Raw genomic sequence first — 20527 nt, 5'->3', positions numbered from 1 at the left:
TAAATTAAAAAGTTTTAGCTGATTTTTTGTGAGGATGATCTAGTGATCATAGAGATCATCTTCACAAAAAATCATTTTATTTCACAAGTTTTTAATTATATAAGATAAAATTTTATCTAAAATATTGGTTAGGATAGAGGAACGCTGCCCATACTTAATTAGCCAAGTTGTGTCATATTTAATCCTTTTCAGAAAACAAATAGGTTGTAATAATGGAGCATCTGTCGGCAGTACCGGCCAAGGATTCTTCAAACACGCAAATTAAATTACTAATATTATTTTTTTAAACGATTATGATCACTTAATGACCAAGATGATATTCTCACCAATGAAATTTGAAAGACGTTTTTTTAATCATTTTATTTTGCTTAACAAGGGGTTGACTTTTTAAAGGTGAAGAGAGTTGCCTCAACAACATTGCTGATCAGCAAAGTATTGTTGGAGTGATTTGTGCTGTGTTTGAATCCACAAATAGAATTAGAAAATGGCAGTAGAAGCTTTAGTGAAGACTGTTATCACCAAATTAAAAGATTTGGCGATTGAAGAAGGTCTCACAGAATGGCGAATCCAACGAGGAATCGGCAATGACATTAAGTTCATCTGCGATGAATTTTCTACGACGAAGGCGGTCCTAAGGGATGCAGAGACGAGAAGAGTGAGAGATGAGGTGGTGAATCAGTGGGTGGCACAAGTGAGAGATGAAGCCTACAAAATTGAAGATGTTATCGAGGAGTTCCAATTTATGATGGAAAGTTCTCTCATTGAGTCAGGAGAATCGACTGGTTGTCTAGATATCAAGTATTGCATTGGTTATGTGCATACTTTCTTCAAGCAAATGGGAACTCGTCATCAATTTCATTCTCAGATAGAAATCATCAGGAAGGAGGTTGATGACATCTCTACAAGAAGGCTGCGATACGGCCTTCGAAAAGAAGGAACTGGCCCAAGCCTCGAAGACGATGAAGAAACAAGTGGAGGAGATCACGGTGTTTCTATTCCTTTTGTCGAAGAAGATGATATCGTTGGGATCTGTAGATGCACGAAATGGCACTACACTTTCCTTCTCTTTAAGCTCGGGGGACCTGCAAAACAGCCCACTCCGACGATCAAGTTAGCCAAATTGATCAGTGTAATGTGCTTTTGAGAAGAAGAATTCGAACCTTTTTTACTCGTAGTTTTCTCCCTTATATAGGCGTTCAACCTGATCGTTTTCCGTGTCATCCCTTGAGGTGACCTGGGGTAGTTAGCCTACTCTCTGACATGACTCTCTGACATGTCAGCTGCAGGGGTTGTTGCAACTGCCCTATTGCTTCTGAGAAAATCAGGTTTGGTCTGACGTGACGTGGGTGGTTAGAACTGGTATTGCAGGCTTATCTGTCAGACCCCTCATACCGACCTGCGAGCTGATGGCACAGTTCCGAGCTTCGAATACATGCATTCGTCGGGATTAATAAACCGAGCCCCGATCTCGAGTCATTAATCTTGGCCCCTGATCGAGCCACGTGTCCGTGCTCAAGAATTTTCCCCCACAATACCCCCTCCCGAGGGCTCGGTCAGAATGATCGGGTACTCGGGAATATTAATAACAAAAATTGACACGTGGATGCCTCTCATTGGATCTCAGCTAAGATTAATGATATCTTTACGGCGAATAAAGAGATCATTCTCACTTCTCGAGGGCGGCGGTCGGTTGGGCTCTTCTCGCAGTTCGCGCCCCGTCTGCTGGTTTAAACGGCGCAATTATTGCGTGGTGTACACGTGGCGCCCGGGGAATGGCTCGATTCGCGTGCAGTGGGGCGAACGGTCGTATTGGGTTTCTCAGCATTTAATACCTCATCATTATGAGCTTAAAAGGCCCCAGCCGTTGATTTTGATAACGCATCTCAAGGCTTCTCAGGCCTATAAATATCCCATCCATTTCTCATTCTCATTTTCACTCTCATCTACTTTGCCGTTATTCTGCCCGATTGTTCTCTCGCAATCCTTCAGTCTTTTCGGACGTTCCTGCTCGTGCCTCCGCTGCGCCATCGCCGTGCCATTCTGCCGATCGTTGTTCGGATTCCAGGAGTTACCAACTTTTCTTGTAGAGGTAATCCGGTCAAGGCCCATCCTCTCTCCTCTGCCCCTTCCCCCTCACCTTTTCTCTTTTAAATGGCCAAGGGGAAAACCTATTCCCCTGTTCGCCCTCCACTGGATGCTGTTCGGGATACTTTTGGTGTCCCTAGGGCCGTGCGTCTGTCCTATGTGGACGAGACCTTTGTCCAGCGTGAATGCCCCCCAGGTACCTCGGTGGTATACTGGGGGCAGCTGAAGGCAGGCCTCCGAGTTCCCCTTAGCAGGCTAACTCGAGAGGTCCTGAACTTCTTCAGGAGGGCTCCGGGCCAGATGAGCGGGAACTTCTTCCGTCTCATTCATGCTTTCGAGCTAATGAATGAGAGGCTGGAAGAAGGCCTGCAACTCGGCCTAGCGGACATTAGGGCCCAGTTTGCCCTTAAAAAGTGCCCGAGTAGACCGGGTTTCTTCTATCTTTCCAAGAGGAGAGGGAAGCCGTCCTTGATCGAGCTTCCCGACTCGGATAAGGAATGGTTCTTATTCCCTATTCAGTTGTCCGGGCAGTGGGAGAGCGCTCCCGGGGACGAGCTCCCTCCCTTGACGCACCATTCCTTCAACCCTCATGGTGAGTCTTACTCTGTTCTTATTATCCAGTTTTCGTTATAGTCTGTATTTGCTAGGCTCCTGAGGCTAACTTTTCTCCGTCATGTTCGCAGGTCCTAGCAAGGACAAGTTCTCTGAGGAATCGGTGGTGATAACGCATTTGTTATCAAACCCCGACCTTTTCATTCACGTTACCGAGCTCCTGCCACCAGCGCTTCGCCCTTCATCCATGGCACTCCAGTCCAAGCGTCCTCCACCAGTCCTGCGATCCGATTCCGAGGACGAGGCTGCGGAAGTCGCGCCCACCCTACCGACCGAGACCCCGAGGGTGGGTGGCTTTGCTTTTGAAGAAGAAGAGGAAGAAGAGGATCACCGGCCTCTTCTCAAGAGGCTGAGGAGGGGGCCTCATCCTTCTAGGTCCCCAGCACCAGCGCCGGTGCTGCAACTACCTCCGCCTCCCGCCGCTGACGAAGCAGCTCATCCAGCCGAACCATCGCACGCGTCCTCGGCTGGATCTGCCCGAAGGGAGGATCAGCCTCTTCCTACCCCCTGGGTGGTACGACCATCAGTTAGGGGTAGGCCGGTATCGGATAAGGATTCTGCCCTATCTGATCCGGCCGTTGCCAGGGCGATCTTCGACGCGTCCGCGCTTCCGCGGGATGTGGAGAAGGTGCGTCGTAGTTTTGTCGGAGACTCGGCAAAATTTTCGAATGAGGCATTCCGAGCTTTGGCCTTGGTAAGTTTTCTACTTTTTGTTTCTGTTTTGGTGCTATCCCGCTGCGCTTGTATCTTTCTAACGCTTTGCTCTTCTTTTCTTCCAGGTCCAACACGCCGTGGCCAAACTCGTTGAGGCTGGCGACACCTCCGCGCAGGACCTTAAATCCGCGGAGGGTCGCATGTCTCAGCTCCAAGCTGAGAGGGATATGGCTGCGGCCAGCTCCCAAAAACTCCAAAAAAGCTTGGATAGCGCACTATCCAAGCTGGAGCAGAATAAAGACAAGCTGGCTCTGGCGGAGGGGAAGATTTCGTCGCTGGAGGAGCTAGTGAAGGCAAAGGAGGCGGAGCAAGAGAGAGCTCTTCAAGACCAGCTCAACTCCCTCCAAGCGCAACTGGATTCCTCGGAGGAGGCCTGGGAGGCGGCATACAACAGGCTGAAAGCGAAACTAAGGAAAGCCGAGGCTGCTGCGAAGAGGCCAGAGGTGATTCCTGAAGTTGAAACTGTCGCTGCCCCCGAGCCACCTATCGAAGATCAGCCTATTACGACCGAGGAACAAGTCCCTGATGAAGCCGAAGCCACTCCTGCCGCGGATGCTTGATCGATTTTTTTTTTTTTTTTTTTTTCTTTCTTTTTGTAGCACAATTTTTTGATCCCGTATGTAATCAACGAGCGTATATATGAATAGATATTTTTCTGAAATTTTTGTGTCCTTTGCTGTTCTGCATTCTTTCCTCTATTTACCATATTGAGGTCTTTTGCTTAAGAAATAAGTGAAATAATTACCTATACCTAGCTCCTTAGGTCCGACCATAGGATTTTTCCGTGGATTTGATGCCAGCAAAGAACCGGAGCTCCGATTCCGAACTAGACTCCATAGCTTATCTTGGCTCCCGTATTGGAGCTAAAGCTTTTCCATCAAACCGACTCCCTAGTTGGGCTCGGCTCCTATGGAGGGGCCGAGGCTTTTCCTTAGACCAACTCCCCAGTTGGGCTTGGTCCCCGTGGTGGGACCAAGGCTTTTCTCCAGACCAACCCCTCGGTTGGGCTCGGCTCCTATGGAGGGGCCGAGGCTTTTCCTTAGACCAACTCCCCAGTTGGGCTTGGTCCCCGTGGTGGGACCAAGGCTTTTCCTCCAGACCAACCCCTCGGTTGGGCTCGGCTCCTATGGAGGGGCCGAGGCTTTTCCTTAGACCAACTCCCCAGTTGGGCTTGGTCCCCGTGGTGGGACCAAGGCTTTTCCTCCAGACCAACCCCTCGGTTGGGCTCGGCTCCTATGGAGGGGCCGAGGCTTTTCCTTAGACCAACTCCCCAGTTGGGCTTGGTCCCCGTGGTGGGACCAAGGCTTTTCCTCCAGACCAACCCCTCGGTTGGGCTCGGCTCCTATGGAGGGGCCGAGGCTTTTCCTTAGACCAACTCCCCAGTTGGGCTTGGTCCCCGTGGTGGGACCAAGGCTTTTCCTCCAGACCAACCCCTCGGTTGGGCTCGGCTCCTATGGAGGGGCCGAGGCTTTTCCTTAGACCAACTCCCCAGTTGGGCTTGGTCCCCGTGGTGGGACCAAGGCTTTTCCTCCAGACCAACCCCTCGGTTGGGCTCGGCTCCTATGGAGGGGCCGAGGCTTTTTCTTAGACCAACTCCCCAGTTGGGCTTGGTCCCCGTGGTGGGACCAAGGCTTTTCCTCCAGACCAACCCCTCGGTTGGGCTCGGCTCCTATGGAGGGGCCGAGGCTTTTCCTTAGACCGCAGGGCTGTTGCACAAAGATGACTTTATTGATAGTATTTCTTTAAATTGAATACATTCCATGGTGATTGAATTTCATCACCGGTCGGAGTCTCCAAGTAGTAAGCGCCATTTTCCCCGATTTTTCGCACAATATACGGTCCTTCCCAGTTGCAGCTGAGCTTCCCACTATTAATTTCCTTGGTATTAGGAAATACCTTTCGTAACACCATATCCCCGACTTTGAACTCCCTGCAACGTACCTTCCGGTCATAAGATCTCTTCAACACCTGTTGGTACCGCGCCAACCTCTCTACGACCCTTTCCCGCGTCTCATCCAACCAGTCCAAATTCCGAGCCACCATTTCGTCGTTGAATTCTGTCTCGGCCACCAGCGTCCTTGTTGTAGGAATCTGTATCTCGGTAGGAATGACAGCTTCTGTTCCATAGGCTAGTGCGAACGGAGCGAAACCTGTCGCCCTTCTTGCCGTGGTCCGGTATGCCCATAAGACACTATGTAGCTCGTCTACCCACCTTCCCTTGTGTTCCTCCAGCTTCTTTTTCAAGTTTGCGAGGATTGTCTTGTTTGATGCTTCAGCTTGGCCGTTTCCCTGTGGATATCTTGGCGATGATTGCAGAGAACGGATTCCGTATTCCTTGAAGTACGATTGTACGCGGTTGCCCTTGAACTGAGTCCCATTGTCCGAGATCAGTGCATAAGGGATCCCGAACCGCGTTATGATGTGCTCCCACGTGAATTTGATAACTTCTTCCTCCCGGATCCGTGTAAGGGGAACAGCTTCCACCCATTTAGTAAAATAGTCCGTGGCCACCAGGATAAATAGCTTGCCCCCCTTTCCCCGAGGCAGAGGTCCCACGATGTCCATTCCCCATATCGAGAACGGCCAGGGTGATTTCATAGGGTGGAGTTCACTGGCTGGCTGCAGATGCATGGGGGCATGTTTTTGGCATTGACCACAGGTCCTCACATACCTCTTACAGTCTTCCTGCATCCTTGGCCAGAAGTAGCCCTGGGTGATAACCTTATTGGCGAGCGACCGTCCTCCCGAATGATTGCCACAGATTCCCTCGTGGATTTCCGCCATTATGAGCTCGGACTCTTCCTTAGTAAGGCACTTAAGAAGTGGCCCCCCGAAGGACATTCTATACAACTCCTCCCCAACGAGAGTGTACTTGCTGACCTGCCGAAGTAACTTTCTGGCCTCCCCTCTGTCTTCTGGCAGCACCTTTGAACGCAGATACTGAGTAAATTCTTCTATCCACCCCGACGTTCTATCGACCTGCGAGCACTCCCTTTCCACATATTCGATACTTGCTTTAGGCAGGTACTCCACAGGTAAAGACCGTCCCTCCGTCTCCCCTAGCATTGAGGCAATGTAAGCCAACGAATCCGCATGCCTGTTCTCATCCCTGGGAATCTGGCATATTTCCACTTGGTCGAACTTCTCAATTTCTCGTTTAACTGAGATCAGGTATCTCGCCATGCGTTCATCCTTTGCTTCAAATTTCCCGTTGCATTGATTGGCTATAAGTTGAGAGTCGGTGCATAATTTTACCCGGCCGATTTTCAATTCGCTCGCCATTCTTAGCCCGTGGATGACGGCCTCGTACTCTGCTTCGTTATTTGATGCCCCGTACCCAAGTTTAATTACTTTTTCCAGTCTATCGTTGCTCGGTGTTACAATTACTATCCCAACCCCCGAGCCCGAGTAGTTTGACGACCCATCGACAAAAATTCTCCATCCTGCCTGCTTGTCCCACAGCTCTACTTCTTCCGTCCCTTCATCCTCGTTCTCCAACTCTACCCAGTTCGGATCCTCTACCGGGAAGTCCGCAAGGAAATCTGCCAACACCTGCCCTTTTATCGCCGTCCGGGATTCAAACTGTAAGTCGTACTCTCCGAGGATTACAGCCCACCTCGCCATCCTCCTTGACTTTTCGGATCTGTGCATCATCTCTTTCAGCGGGGTGTCCGTCACAACTCGGATGCGGTGGGAAAGGAAGTAAGGCCTGAGTTTGTGCGCCGAGTAAACGAGTGACAATCCCATTTTCTCCGTCCTGGTGTACTTAACCTCCGATATGCCCAATGTCTTGCTGACATAATAAATAGGATATTCCCGTCCCATTTCAACTTTAAAGAGAACTGAGCTTACCGATGATGGACTGGTCGCCAGATAAATCCCCAGCTCCTCTCCATCTTCCGGAGAGCTAAGGATCGGTGGCTGCCCCAAATACCTTTTTAAGGTCGCTAAAGGCTACCTCGCACTCCGTACTCCATGCAAAATTCTTCTCCTTCTGTAATAACATGAAGAGCGGGCGGCATCGATCGGACACCCTGGAGATAAACCTGTTTAGCGCAGCTATTCTCCCCGCCAACTTCTGCACTGCTTTTGATTAACGGGGCTCGGCATTTCTACCAATGCCCGGATCTGGTCTGGGTTTGCCTCGATACCTCTCCTGGTGATAATGTGCCCGAGGAATTTCCCAGAGGAAACGGCGAAGACACACTTCTTCGGATTCAACTTCATTTTGAAACTCCTCAGCCGATCAAATGTTTGCTTGAGGTCCGCCAGATGGTCTCCCGCTCTCTTGCTTTTTACCAACAGATCGTCGATATACACCTCCACAGTCTTCCCGATCAATCCTTCGAACATTTTTGTCACAAGTCTCTGGTAGGTTGCCCCGGCATTTCTAAGACCGAACGGCATAACTTTAAAACAGAACAGCCCTTGCTCGGTGATGAACGATGTCCGTTCCTGGTCTTCCACTGCTAAGGGGATCTGGTTATACCCCGAATATCCGTCCATAAACGACATTCTCTCATGTCCAGCCGTGGCGTCGACCAACCTATCAATCCTTGGTAGCGGGAAGCTATCCTTTGGGCATGCCTTATTCAGGTTCGTGAAGTCGATGCACACTCTCACCCTTCCATCCTTCTTCGGCACTGCTACTATGTTTGCTATCCATTCCGGGTACTCTACCTCCCTGATAAACCCGGCCTTTAAAAGCTTTTCGATTTCCTCATTCACCCCCTGCCTGAGGCGCGGCGACAGCCTCCGTGGCTTCTGCCTAATAGGTCGGAAACTTTCATCAACATTTAGTCGATGGCATGCCACCGACGGGTCTATCCCTGGCATGTCCTCCAATGACCATGCGAATACATCCTTGTTTGCCCTCAGAAGTTGGAGTATTGCTGCCCTCTCCTCCTCCAACATCGTGGTACCAACACTAACTATCTGTCCTCCATCGCCCTCGAGATCCACGGCTTCGACTTCCTCAACTGTTACTCGCTGCTCGGGCAGCGGCTGCTTCTGTAATTGCTACGAAGATTCATTAACAGTTGGATTCACCTTTCTCTTCTTCGGTGGGACGGCCTCAGAGCCTCGGTCCTGCTTCAAAGCCAAGTGAAAACACCTCTGCGCCATCTCCTGATCTCCCCTGATTTCCATTATTCCTTCCTTACCTGGGAAACGGATGACTTGATGATAGGTCGACGGGACTGCTTTCATCTCGTGTATCCATCTCCGGCCCAAGATCGCGTTATAAGCCGAGTCTGCATCTATTACCACAAATCTTGTCATTACCACTTTAGACCCTGCTGAGATCGGGAGCGTGATTTCTCCTATCGAGCTGCTGGCGGCGCCGTTGAACCCATAGACGAGGGTCGGCGTTGGCTCCAAACTTTCTGAAACCCCCATTCTCTTAGCCGCGCTCAGGAAGAGAATGTCCACCGCGCTCCCCGAATCCACGAGTATTCTTCGGAGCTCGACGTTTCCCACTGGAAGCGCGATTACTAACGCGTCCTGATGGGGCCCTGCCGTCCCCCTTAGGTCACTCTCTGTGAAAACGATTGCCCGGGGATCTGCTCCGTGGTTTGTCGTTCCAACCACCCGTACTCCTGACGCCACACTGTTAACCCCGACCATATGTCGGATCTTTTTTACCTTCTCCCGAATGTCACGCCTAGACGGCACTTCGGCCCCCAATAATCCTGTGATGGTATGAATTATCCTGCGCTCTTCCGTCTCTCGACGCCCTCCTTTAGCCGGCCTTCTTTGCTCGGGCTTTCGCTCAGCTCTCTCGGTAGTCTCCCCACTTCTCCTTCCTCCCGTGGAAACATAACCTTTGAGCTTCCCAGCGTCGATCATATCCTGGATGATATGGCGCAGCCTGTAGCAGTCCTCAGTAGGGTGATCCTCAGCCTCATGATACTCGCAGAATGGTTTTCCGGGTTTCCCCTTATACCCCCGTGGCGGCTGAACGAAGTCGGGCTCCCCCCTTATGCGCCTCAGTATCACGGATAGTTTTTCGTTGAGCGGGGTATACACCCGGCCTCTTTTCCACCACGACTGCTCGTTCGAATCTCTCCGCCTTTTCTTACTTCCTTCCACTCCGGGGTGGGTCGGTACCTTTGAAGCGTCCACTCCTCCTTCGCTGTTAGCCACTGTCTGGGTGCTTCTTCTTCTGCCCTTCACAGATTCTTCCACCAGGATGTATTTTTCCACCTTCGCATACAAATCCTCTAGACGAGTAGGATCAGACTTGATCAAGGACTCATGCAACCGTGTTCCCGGGATCACCGCAGCGATGCACGCCGCGCATGCTGTGGCCTCGTCCATGCCCTCTACGTCCAGGGCTCTCGTTCGAAAACGGGTTACGAACGACCTAATACTCTCCCCGGGCTCCTGTCGAAGGTTAAATAGAGTGTTAACTCCGACCTTCTTCCTTCGCAGGTGCACGAACTGCCCAACGAACGCTTCTTCCAGCTCGGAAAAGTTCGTGATGGACCCAGCTGGTAAGGCCTGGAACCACATCATGGCCCCGAGCCTCAAGGTTGACGGAAACAGCTTGCAGAGCAACGGATCATCATTTTGGTACAGCACCATTTGACTTCTGTAGTGCAGTATATGGTCCATGGGATCTCGCGTCCCATCGTAAGTTTCAAACTTTGGCATGTGGAACGACCTGGGTGGTTCTGACTTCATTATCGCCTGCGAGAATGGTGTCCCCTTGAGTTCCCGAATCGCGTTCCGTACCTTTTGCGCGGGATCCTTTCCTCGCGCGAGCTCCTCATCCCTCCTTTTGAGCATCTCCTCCACTTCCTTCCTCGTCATGGTTTCTTTAACTTCGGAGCTTCCCTGCTGCGTTTTTACTGCTGCTGAATCTTCAGTCCAATCTACCTCCGTTCTTGCCGTTCGAACAGGGTGGTCGCTGCTCTGCTCTGCCCCTGGGCCCTCCTCGGTCTCCGCACGCTCGCCTAACCTTTGCCTGAGCTCTTCGTTTTCCTCTCTGATTTTCACTATCTCATCATTTTGTTTCTCCAACCCCCTGCGCATTTCCTCCCTCATCTCTGCGAGTAAGTTGTACATTGCTAGCATTGGATCCGGCGCATTTGGGGGCGAGTCTGCTGGTAGTGGATTTGATGGCTCTCCACGATTTTCGCCCCTAGCTCTTCCCATATTGGTCGTTTTTCTCCTTGTAAGTTTCCCACGGACGGCGCCAAATTGTAGATGCACGAAATGGCACTACACTTTCCTTCTCTTTAAGCTCGGGGGACCTGCAAAACAGCCCACTCCGACGATCAAGTTAGCCAAATTGATCAGTGTAATGTGCTTTTGAGAAGAAGAATTCGAACCTTTTTTACTCGTAGTTTTCTCCCTTATATAGGCGTTCAACCTGATCGTTTTCCGTGTCATCCCTTGAGGTGACCTGGGGTAGTTAGCCTACTCTCTGACATGACTCTCTGACATGTCAGCTGCAGGGGTTGTTGCAACTGCCCTATTGCTTCTGAGAAAATCAGGTTTGGTCTGACGTGACGTGGGTGGTTAGAACTGGTATTGCAGGCTTATCTGTCAGACCCCTCATACCGACCTGCGAGCTGATGGCACAGTTCCGAGCTTCGAATACATGCATTCGTCGGGATTAATAAACCGAGCCCCGATCTCGAGTCATTAATCTTGGCCCCTGATCGAGCCACGTGTCCGTGCTCAAGAATTTTCCCCCACAGGATCGATAAAGATGTGACGAAGATACAAGAGTGGCTGTTAAAGAGAGAAGAGGCGCATCGACGATCAATAATTTCAGTTGTTGGTATGGGTGGATCCGGAAAAACCACTATAGTCAAGAAAGTTAACAAGAACATATTGGGAGAGAAATTTCAATGTAATGCTTGGGTCTATGTGTCCCAAGACTTCCAAGTTAAAGATATGCTGAAACAAATGCTCCAAGGATTTTACGAAAGTAGGCAGGAGCCAATTCCTGTTAATGTGGAGGTGATGGCACTGAATAAGTTGCTTGAAACAATATACAGCTATTTGGAAGGGAAAAGGTATGTCCTCGTTCTTGATGATATTTGGGATGTTAATGCTTGGGAAGGGGTTAAATATGCATTACCACGTGAAAGTGGGAGCAGGGTCATCTTCACCACCCGCAATATGCATGTAGCTTCTCCTGCAGGAGAAACTTGCTATGTTCACCAAGTTAAGCCATTATCCAATGAATTGGCTTGGAGTCTCTTTTGCAAGAAAGCATTCAAGAATGAATCTCTAATGGGTTATTGTCCAAAACATTTGGAGCAAATCGGAAAGGAAATGGTAAAAAGGTGTGGGGGATTACCACTAGCAATTGTTGTTATTGGTGGTCTCATGTCAAAGCGAGACACAAATGAATTAGAATGGAATGACGTACTAGGGAATCTTGATTGGGAACTAAGTAATAATCAAGATCTTGAAAGATTAAGTCGAGTCTTGTTAACAAGCTACAATTATTTACCTTCTCGTCTAAAATATTGTTTCTTGTACTGTGGTATGTTTCCGGAAGATTATCGAATCAAGACATCAAGATTGATCCGTTTGTGGGTGGCTGAAGGTTTTGTCGAAGATCACCCTCGGAAAACACTAGAGGAGGTTGCACGTGGGTACATCATTCAGCTCATTGATAGGAACATGTTGCAAGCTGATAACAAGTATCAAAATGTTGGGCTAGTAGCTTGTCGAATGCATGATCTCATGCGTGACATTGCCATTCACGCAATTAAGAAGGAAGATTTTGGTGATATTTTCATCAAGCAAAGCAATAACACAATCGAGGGACAACGTCGTGTATCAATTCAGAGCACTTCAGTTAGCATTCCATCAAACACAGTAAATATAAAAACCCGCTCCTTTCTAACATTTTCTGCTGACCAATTTTTCCTGTTGCCGTCACTTGAAATGGTATCATGCTTAAAATCATTGCGAGTGTTAGATATGACGGGATCAAACATCGAAATTTTGCCAAGTAGTGTGGTTCAGTTGATTCATTTGCGCTATTTAAGTGTGAGGGGGACATGCGTCAGTGAAATTCCATCTTCATTGTGTAAGTTATTCAACTTACAAACTTTAGATGTGCGGGCTACAAAGGTGAAGAGTTTGCAAATGTTTCCACAATTGAGGCATCTTCTCTTGACTGGGAGTCAAAATGTCCATGTGACATTGTCTCCATTTGAAAGAACCAATTACATCTCAAATAACCTGCAAACACTAGGGAGGGTGACCACTAATGACGACTTAGTAAGCCAACTTTGTTACTTAACCCAGCTCCGGAAATTATATATCCGTAAAGTCAGAGGAGAACATAGCATAAATCTTTGTGCTGCTATTGAGAAGATGCAACATCTTCGCTCTTTGTCAATAATCAATGCCAAAGCAATCCTTGATTTGGAAACCAATATGTCAACACCTCCCCTCCATCTTGAGAAATTGCGATTATATGGGATTACGAAGGAAGGGCACTTACCGCAGTGGACACGTTCTTTGACATGCCTCAGGAAATGTACATTAAAATTTAACAGATTAAGGGAAGATCCATTTAGCACCTTGGCACAACTACCCAATTTGGAGGTACTTCAAGCATTTAGGAAGGCTTACATGGGAAGGAAGATTGGTTGGGGTGGTAGTAGCAGCAATGAGGAACTATTAAATTTTCCAAAACTAAAAGTTTTGAGTATACATCATTGTCTTGAGCTGGAGGAGTTGAGTGAAATAGAGGAGGGGATGATGCCATGCTTGCAAACACTTATTATACATGATTGCCCGAAGTTGAAGAAGCTTCCCCATGGCTTTCAATATCTCAAATCCCTCCGTGATTTCAGAATACGACACATGCCAGAGGACTTCATCAAGAGATTGCGCCACCACCATCGATATCGTGAAGGAGAAATAGTAGAAGAAGGAGAAGGAGAAGGAGAGGACTATTGGATGATCCAACACATTCCTACTGTTTCAAATCGGTATTGGTCAGATGGAGAATTCTTCTCTCGGGAATTCATCAACCGAAAGTAATTGAAATCCAAAATTGACTGGTAAGTTTCTCTCTTCACTATATATGCTTGTAGAGTTCACTATATATACTCGGCCCCAAACACCAACACATTATATGGTGTTAGCAGAAAGCTCAAATTTTTTACAACACTTCTTGGGCACAAGGAAGTTGTCAATTACACTAAGGATTCGTTCAAAAGGTACAATTATATATAATCATTCAAAGTCAATTGTAGTAGTTTTGTTCACTTTAATTTTCAAAATTTAAAACCCCAATTTTTCTAAGATCCAGAATTGTGGATCTGAGATTTGAATACAAATGAAAATCTAGTTTTATATGAATGGGGATTTAAGGTAATTGGGTAATCTTGGTGACATGATGAATCTGGTTTCGGCATTATTGAGTGGGTCAGCCCAATTAGTTTTTGTGGAATTGCTTCCATGATTTACTTGACATAATAAAAATCAAATCTCTGAGTGCTATTTTTAATGAAATGAAATGTCAATTTTTTTTGGGGGTTGTCACATTATATAATTGAATCTTGGAAACTGTTCGGGGTACAATAGCCCCAAAGACTATTATTTTGGACTAATTTCACGATATAATGTGTTGGTGTTTGGGGCCGATTCGAAGACATAATGCATGGCTGATTAGAACTGTTGTCATGTGTATATTTTGCAATGTCTGAGGTGCTTAAATTTGGTTGAATTGTATTGACAAAATTCAAAATTTCAAGAATCTTAGAATGTAAATATTTTGTTGCAAGCTTTCATGAGAAGATGCATTAGCAAAGGTTTGCAAAGCAAAGTAGCGAGTGATAACGGGGTCCTAAAGATGCTTCTTAGGATGTACCGTAGTAGCTTTCTAAAGGAGATAAGAAGAAAGGGGACATTAAACTGTCCACAAATATGATTGGAAGTCCAAGTGCCTAAGCATAGTCTTGATCAGGTTGGTTCCTTAAATTGTTGTTGAATTTCTTTAAATATGACATAATTGTGTTCTCAAAGCTTTCTTTCTTTCTTTTTTTCCCCTCTAAATTACAGGGTTTTGGTGCTTCACATTCTCTGTTTGTGTGAATTTATGGTGGATTATACATATCGTGTTCTATAGTTAGAGAAATTTCCTCTGAAGCTCCAATCATTAAGGGATGCTACCACATATTTCATTCTGGCATTAAGGTGAATACGATTTGCCGTCTTTGTTTTTGAGACGTTTGTGTAAGTGTATCTAAAACAGAACCTTATGTTATGTAGACTGATAATGTGTGTACACAATTCCACAGATCCTTCTAGTTCTCTCCATATGAAACTCTTTGAAACTCTCAGGGGTGGTAATACTCTGTGTATTGGTGCTTGATTAGTTTTTATTTATGGGTAGATCACACATTTGATAGATTACTTTCTTGGATCAATAATTAATTCCATTAATGAGTCATCAGCCATCTACCATATTGCATCTTTTTATCAATAATTAAGTCAATGAATGAGTCATTAGGCTAAACAACACTGGTTTCAAACAGTCACAAAACTCTCCAAAACTTTCAAAACATTTGCAAAAATTCCCCAAATAAGGGACTAGTCAATTAAATTGGTGAATCAATGAATTACACAACGATTTATAATTTAATCATCAAATATTAGTACATTTTTACCCTTCACCATCAAATTTAACTTTTTTCGACATTCTAGTATGTAGAACAAGGTAAGGTTTTTAGGGAGGTTGAAGATGATTGGTTTTGGTAAGAACACCCAAAAAAAAAAAAAAAAAATTCATGTTATATATATCAAAATTTTCCCTATTTTTTCTTTGAAATATTCCCAAATTTTTACAAATTAACAGAGTTGAAGTTGAACCCCTACGGAATAGCTAGTGAATCCGAATTTGGTTGCTATGGTTTCAAATATTAGTTTTAAAAGTCGTTAGATTCAAGTCGACTTGATTGGATTTTGAGCTGGCTTGGCCCCAATTAGCCAACATTGTAAATCAAGTTAACTACCCACTCATCAATTAGCCTGACCCAGATTATATATAAATTTTTGTGCAAACTTCCTAATCTGTAGATGCTTGAACTATGCAAGGACACTTACATGGGAGGCAGATTGGATGGGAAAAAACTTTGAAGCGGGAGAGGGAGAGGGCAGCCCGCTTTAACATTTTGAAGGAAACCTCTCCATTGGATTACACGTGGCATTTCTAAAGAGGTATTTCAAATTTTGGCAGAAATGTTGGGGCATGAAATAAATTCAAACGCATTTTGTATAAAAACTCGCTCCTTTATAACATTTTCTGTTGACAAGTTTTTGCCATTGACTTCGCTTCAAATGGTATTCAAGAGCATCAAATGGTTGCGGGTGTCAGATTTGTCAGGAACTAACATCCAACATTTGCCAAGCAATGTGGTTCACTTGATTTACTTGCGCTATTTAAGTGTGAGGGAAACACGGGTGAATAAAATTCCATCTTCATTGCGTAAGTTATACAACTTACAAACTTTAGATGTTCGTGATACAAAGGTGGAGAGTTTGCAAATGCTTCCACAATTGAGGCATCTTCTCTCAAGTTGGCATCTAGGTGTTCACGTGACAATTTCCACATTTGGAAGAATCATTAACATCTCAAATAACCTGCAAACACTAGGGAGAGTGTCTGCTGATGAAGACTTAGTAAGCCAACTTTGTTACTTAACCCAACTCCGAAAATTATTTCTCTATAGAGTCAAATAAGAATATTGCATAAAGCTTTGATATGCCGTTGAGAAGATGCAAAACCTTCGCTCTTTGTCAATATGTGCATCCAATGCCGAAGACATCCTTGATTTGGAATCCAACATGTCAGCACCTCCTCTCCATCTTAAGAAATTGTTGTTATATGGTGTTATGAAGGAAGGGCGCTTACCGCAGTGGACTTGTTCTCTTAAATGCCTTAGGATATGTCTATTAATGGAAAACAATTGATAAGGTCCCAATAATTTCATTTTGGGACCGTAATTTCACCAAAATTATCAAAAGTTTAAGTACTAGTTCCCTTAAAATAATAATAAATTTTATTAAATCCCAAATTAATGTGGCTAACAATAGTTTGTTACTAATTTCAGGTGAAAAGGGTATATTCGAAAATCAACAAAAGGTGTAATATTTACTATTACAACATGCGAGCAAAGAGGAAGCATCCGGCAAAATCTCGAGGAATTTGAGCGTCACGTCACCGCGCCGCGATCACTTCGAGGAATTTGTCCTCGAGATTTTCATAGAAGCTTCGGTGGTTGTAACTGATTGAGTCATTCGAATCGAATTATCCGTCAAATCACCCCGATTACCCGAATACGAACATTATAAATTGGGAGGTTGATTTCAAAGGAAGGGGCTCTTCTCTCCTTCTCTTCTTTCATAATTTTTGGTATTTCTTTCTCTGTAATTTTTCTTTTGTGAGAGTTCTTGAGTGGAGTGAGAACATCAAGAGTGATCCATCAATACTTTTAGTAGTTCTTTTGGGAGTTATTAAAGAAGGATTAAAGTGCATCTTCTTCTTCACTTATCTTCTCCTTTATTTTGTTATTTTTCTTCAATTACAATGCTTGCAATGATTGGCTAAATTCTCATTAGAGAAGTTAAGGAAGCCATAGCAAATTAATCCCTCTAGTGTAGATTTAAAATTCTTGTTTTGCTTACATGTTTTAATTCTAAAAATTCTCTTCTGATTAAGGTAATCCAGCTTATAATTCTGATCCAACTTAGATAGCCATTACTTAGATAAGTTCAAGAATGACTATGCTCTGTGAAAAATCAGAAGATAAGTTGGGCAATCTCAATCATACTAGTGTTTTCATGAATATCTTTTGATTGCTCTTAAGGATTTAATTATTCCACCGTCCGATCCATGAGCAATGACTTGCTCCATGGATTGAGTTATATTCAGAATTTATCTACATTATGGATTAATTGCAAAGGTTTGATTGACTTCTCTAATCTCTCTTTCTTTTATCTTCAATCTTTATTTTCTATTTTTAATTTCAATTGCAAGTAATTTTCATTTCATTTGTGCAACAAATCAATTCTATTTTTTAAATCAATCTGTTTCAAAACTTTGTTTTGGTTTCTAACCGAATGAATCTTTGAATCTTCATTGTCCCTATGGAACGAATTCGACTTACCAAAGTCCATCTCTTAAATCCCTATCTCTGCATTTACACAACAAGCTTTACAATCGATCAACAATGTAATGGAAGACCCAGTTAGCACCTTGGCTCAACTACCCAATTTGGAGGTACTTCAACTAAATGACAAGGCTTACTTGGGAAGGCAGATTGGTTGGGTGGCACTAGCAGCAATGAGGGACGATTAAATTTTCCAAAACTAAAATATTTTGGTATAACGCATTTGCTTGAGTTAGAGGAGTTGAGTGAGATAGAGGAGGGGATGATGCCATGCTTGCAAGTACTTATTATACATGATTGCCCAAAGTTGAAGAAGTTTCCCAATGGCTTTCAGTATCTCAAATCTCTTCATGAATTGAGAATAATGGACATACCGGAAGACTTCATCAAGAGGTTGCTCCACCACCATCGTGAAGGTGAAATAGTAGAAGAAGGAGAGGACCGTTGGATGGTCCAACACATTCCTATTGTTGTAAATCAGCATTGGTCCAATGATGGTGAATTGGTTTCTCACGAAAACATCAACGAATTAAAATTAATCGAAATCCAGAATTGACTGGTAAGCCTCTCTTCACTATATTTGTAGGGTTTAGAATCTATTTTGCTGTAATGAAGAATTCTTTCCCCTTTTTTTTTCTGCAGAAAGCTCAAATTTTTTACAACATTTCCTGGGCACTGGACAATTGTCAATTGCACCCAACCCAATGGGTTCCAAGCGCTAATGATTCATTCAAAAGGTACAATTATGCCCCGTTCAAAGGTAGTTGTAGTAGTTTGGTTCACTTTAGTTTTTTTCTGAGAGTCGCAATCTAGAATTGTGTTCTGTTCCTACAGCAACATACAGTGTCTACGTGGCACCTGTTTCAATTGGAGACTAAACACATTCAGTTGTGGCCATGTAGAAAACGGCTTGTTCAGGGACCGTGTTTTAAACTTCAACAAAAACATGACGCATAGACACACCATTCCTATTCTATAGGGATTGGACATCTTACATGATCCTGATTCTTTTTCTAAAGCATCAGTTTTAGAAAATTAGAATCGACAAGAATCAAAACTGGTAAAATATGATGATTGCAGTTCTAGATGTCCTTGTTTTGAGTTGTTGTCTTGTATTACAAAATTGAACCTTGGAAAGTGTTCGGGGTACAATAGCCCCCGAAGGCTATTATTTGGGACCGATTTCATGATATAATGTGTGGGTGTTTGGGACCGATTAGGTCTGTTTTCATGTGTATATTTTGCATTGGTCCTATGTAATATTAGCTTCTCTGCTTTAATTTATTTATGGATATGCGCAATTTCAGATAAAGAAAAGAAGATGCATTAGAAAAGGTTTGCAAAGCAAAGTAGTGAGTGATAATGAGATCATAAAGATGCTTCTTAGAATCTATCATAGCTTTCTAAAGGAGATGAGAAGAAAGGTGACATTAAATTGTCTACAAATATGATTGGAAGTCCAAGTGCTTAAACATAGTTTTGAACAGGTTGGTGCCTTAAATTGTTGTTGAATTTCTTTAAATATGACTCAAAGCTTTCCTTCTTTTTTTTTCCTCTAAACTACAGGGTTTTGGTGCTTCACATTCTCTGTTTGTGTGAATTTATGGTGGATTATACGTGTTGTGTTCTATTGTTAGAGAAATTTCCTCTGATGCACTAGCAAGGTTTTGATGCTACCACATGTTTCATTCTGGCATTAAGGCGAATGAGATTTCCTTCTTTGTTCTTGAGATATTTGTGTAAGTGTATCTAAAACGGAACCTTATGTTATATAGACTGATAATGGGTGTACACAATTCCACGGATCCTTCTCGTAATTCTTGAATTATAGCATATGTAGTTCTCTCCATATGTAACTCTTTGGTGTGGTAATACTCTGTGTATTGGTGTTTGATTGGTTTTTATTTATGGGCTGATCCCATATTTGATACATTAATTTCTTGTTGACAAGCTACAATTATCTACCTTCTCATCTAAAATAATGTTACTTGTACTGTGGTATGTTTTCAGAAGATTATCAAATAAAAACATCAAGATTGATCCGTTCGTAGGTGGCTGAAGGTTTTGTAGAGGATCAACCTCGGAAAACACTAGAAGAGGTTGCACATGGGTACCTCATTCAGCTCATTGAAAGGAGCATGTTGCAAGTTGATTAATAAAGTTTTCCGATATTGGGCTAGTAGCTTGTAGAATGCACGATCTCATGCGTGACATTGCCATTCACATAATTAATGAGGAGTTTGGTGAGATTTTCATTAAGCTAAGCAATAACACGTTAATCAAGGGACAATGTCGTGTTGTGTAAATGTCTTGTATTCTGTTGTGTTACGCAAAGTTGAGGGGTCTTGTTCCGAATTTTTTTAAAGAGTATGAAAATGACAATAGTGTAATATTTTCTTAAGGAGTTTTTATTTTGGGGGTTTCTGTTTTGAGGAGTTATGGTAACATTTTCACACTTTACTCTCAAAATTTTATTTTCAAAACATTCAAATCCCAAGAACAAGATACGATTTTGAGGGAGGTTGATGATCATGGATTTTAGGAAGATATCCAAAAACTATTCCACCAAAGTTTTCCTATTTTTTGCAAAAAATTTCCACATTTATTCGAATAAGCAAACTAACCTGTTTTAACTTTTAAGTACTTTTTTTCACTAAAATACATCTTATCAAAATAAGCAAAGGGACTAAAGTGCACATTTTTAATTCCATATCTACCCACAGATGTCAGCCAACTGGCGCCGAAAGCAATGGGAATAATGGGTGCCCATTTGTCTTTTAGTCGTCAAAGAAGCAAAGGAATTGCCACTTTTCAACAGGTCATTAAGAAGAGTGGAATCGATCCGGATGACAGATGGGTTTTTGGTTAGGAAAAATTACTTAAAGGACCTTGGTGGTGGAATTTCTTTCTAATTAGTCTCCAAGATTTAGGGTTTCTCTTAATAATTTATTAAGTAAAATTTT

General features: G+C 44.2%; 1 protein-coding gene across 1 annotated transcript; it reads left to right on the top strand.

The window, feature by feature from the left end:
• Positions 1-242: 242 nt before the first annotated feature.
• On the top strand, positions 243-19086 carry LOC147404066 (uncharacterized). The gene is made up of 14 exons (XM_086437653.1): positions 243-1047; positions 1990-2089; positions 2161-2677; positions 2769-3391; positions 3477-3929; positions 5728-5875; positions 6071-6299; positions 7599-7686; positions 7787-8423; positions 9588-9984; positions 11118-13427; positions 17691-18123; positions 18207-18301; positions 18872-19086. The coding sequence occupies exons 1-12, from the start codon at positions 485-487 to the stop codon at positions 18118-18120; spliced, it is 6495 nt and encodes a 2164-aa protein (XP_086293779.1). The 5' UTR covers positions 243-484; the 3' UTR covers positions 18121-18123; positions 18207-18301; positions 18872-19086.
• The last annotated feature ends 1441 nt before the right edge of the window (positions 19087-20527 follow it).

This window comes from Akebia trifoliata, chromosome 4 (assembly GCF_017979445.1).
Source record: "Akebia trifoliata isolate Shusen 1 chromosome 4, ASM1797944v1, whole genome shotgun sequence".
NCBI classification, from domain to species: Eukaryota; Viridiplantae; Streptophyta; class Magnoliopsida; order Ranunculales; family Lardizabalaceae; genus Akebia; species Akebia trifoliata.
Note: the sequence above shows the minus strand (reverse complement) of the source record. Positions and strands in the feature narration are given on the sequence as shown.

Excerpts from the sequence above, each read along its gene's own strand:
- LOC147404066 (XM_086437653.1), top strand. The coding sequence starts at position 485 with ATGGCAGTAGAAGCTTTAGTGAAGACTGTTATCACCAAATTAAAAGAT. Across the intron at positions 5,876-6,070 it reads CTTCTTCCTCCCGGATCCGT|GTCCTCACATACCTCTTACA; the intron begins GTAAGGGGAACA and ends CATTGACCACAG. Across the intron at positions 13,428-17,690 it reads CGGGAATTCATCAACCGAAA|ACAAGGCTTACTTGGGAAGG; the intron begins GTAATTGAAATC and ends TTCAACTAAATG.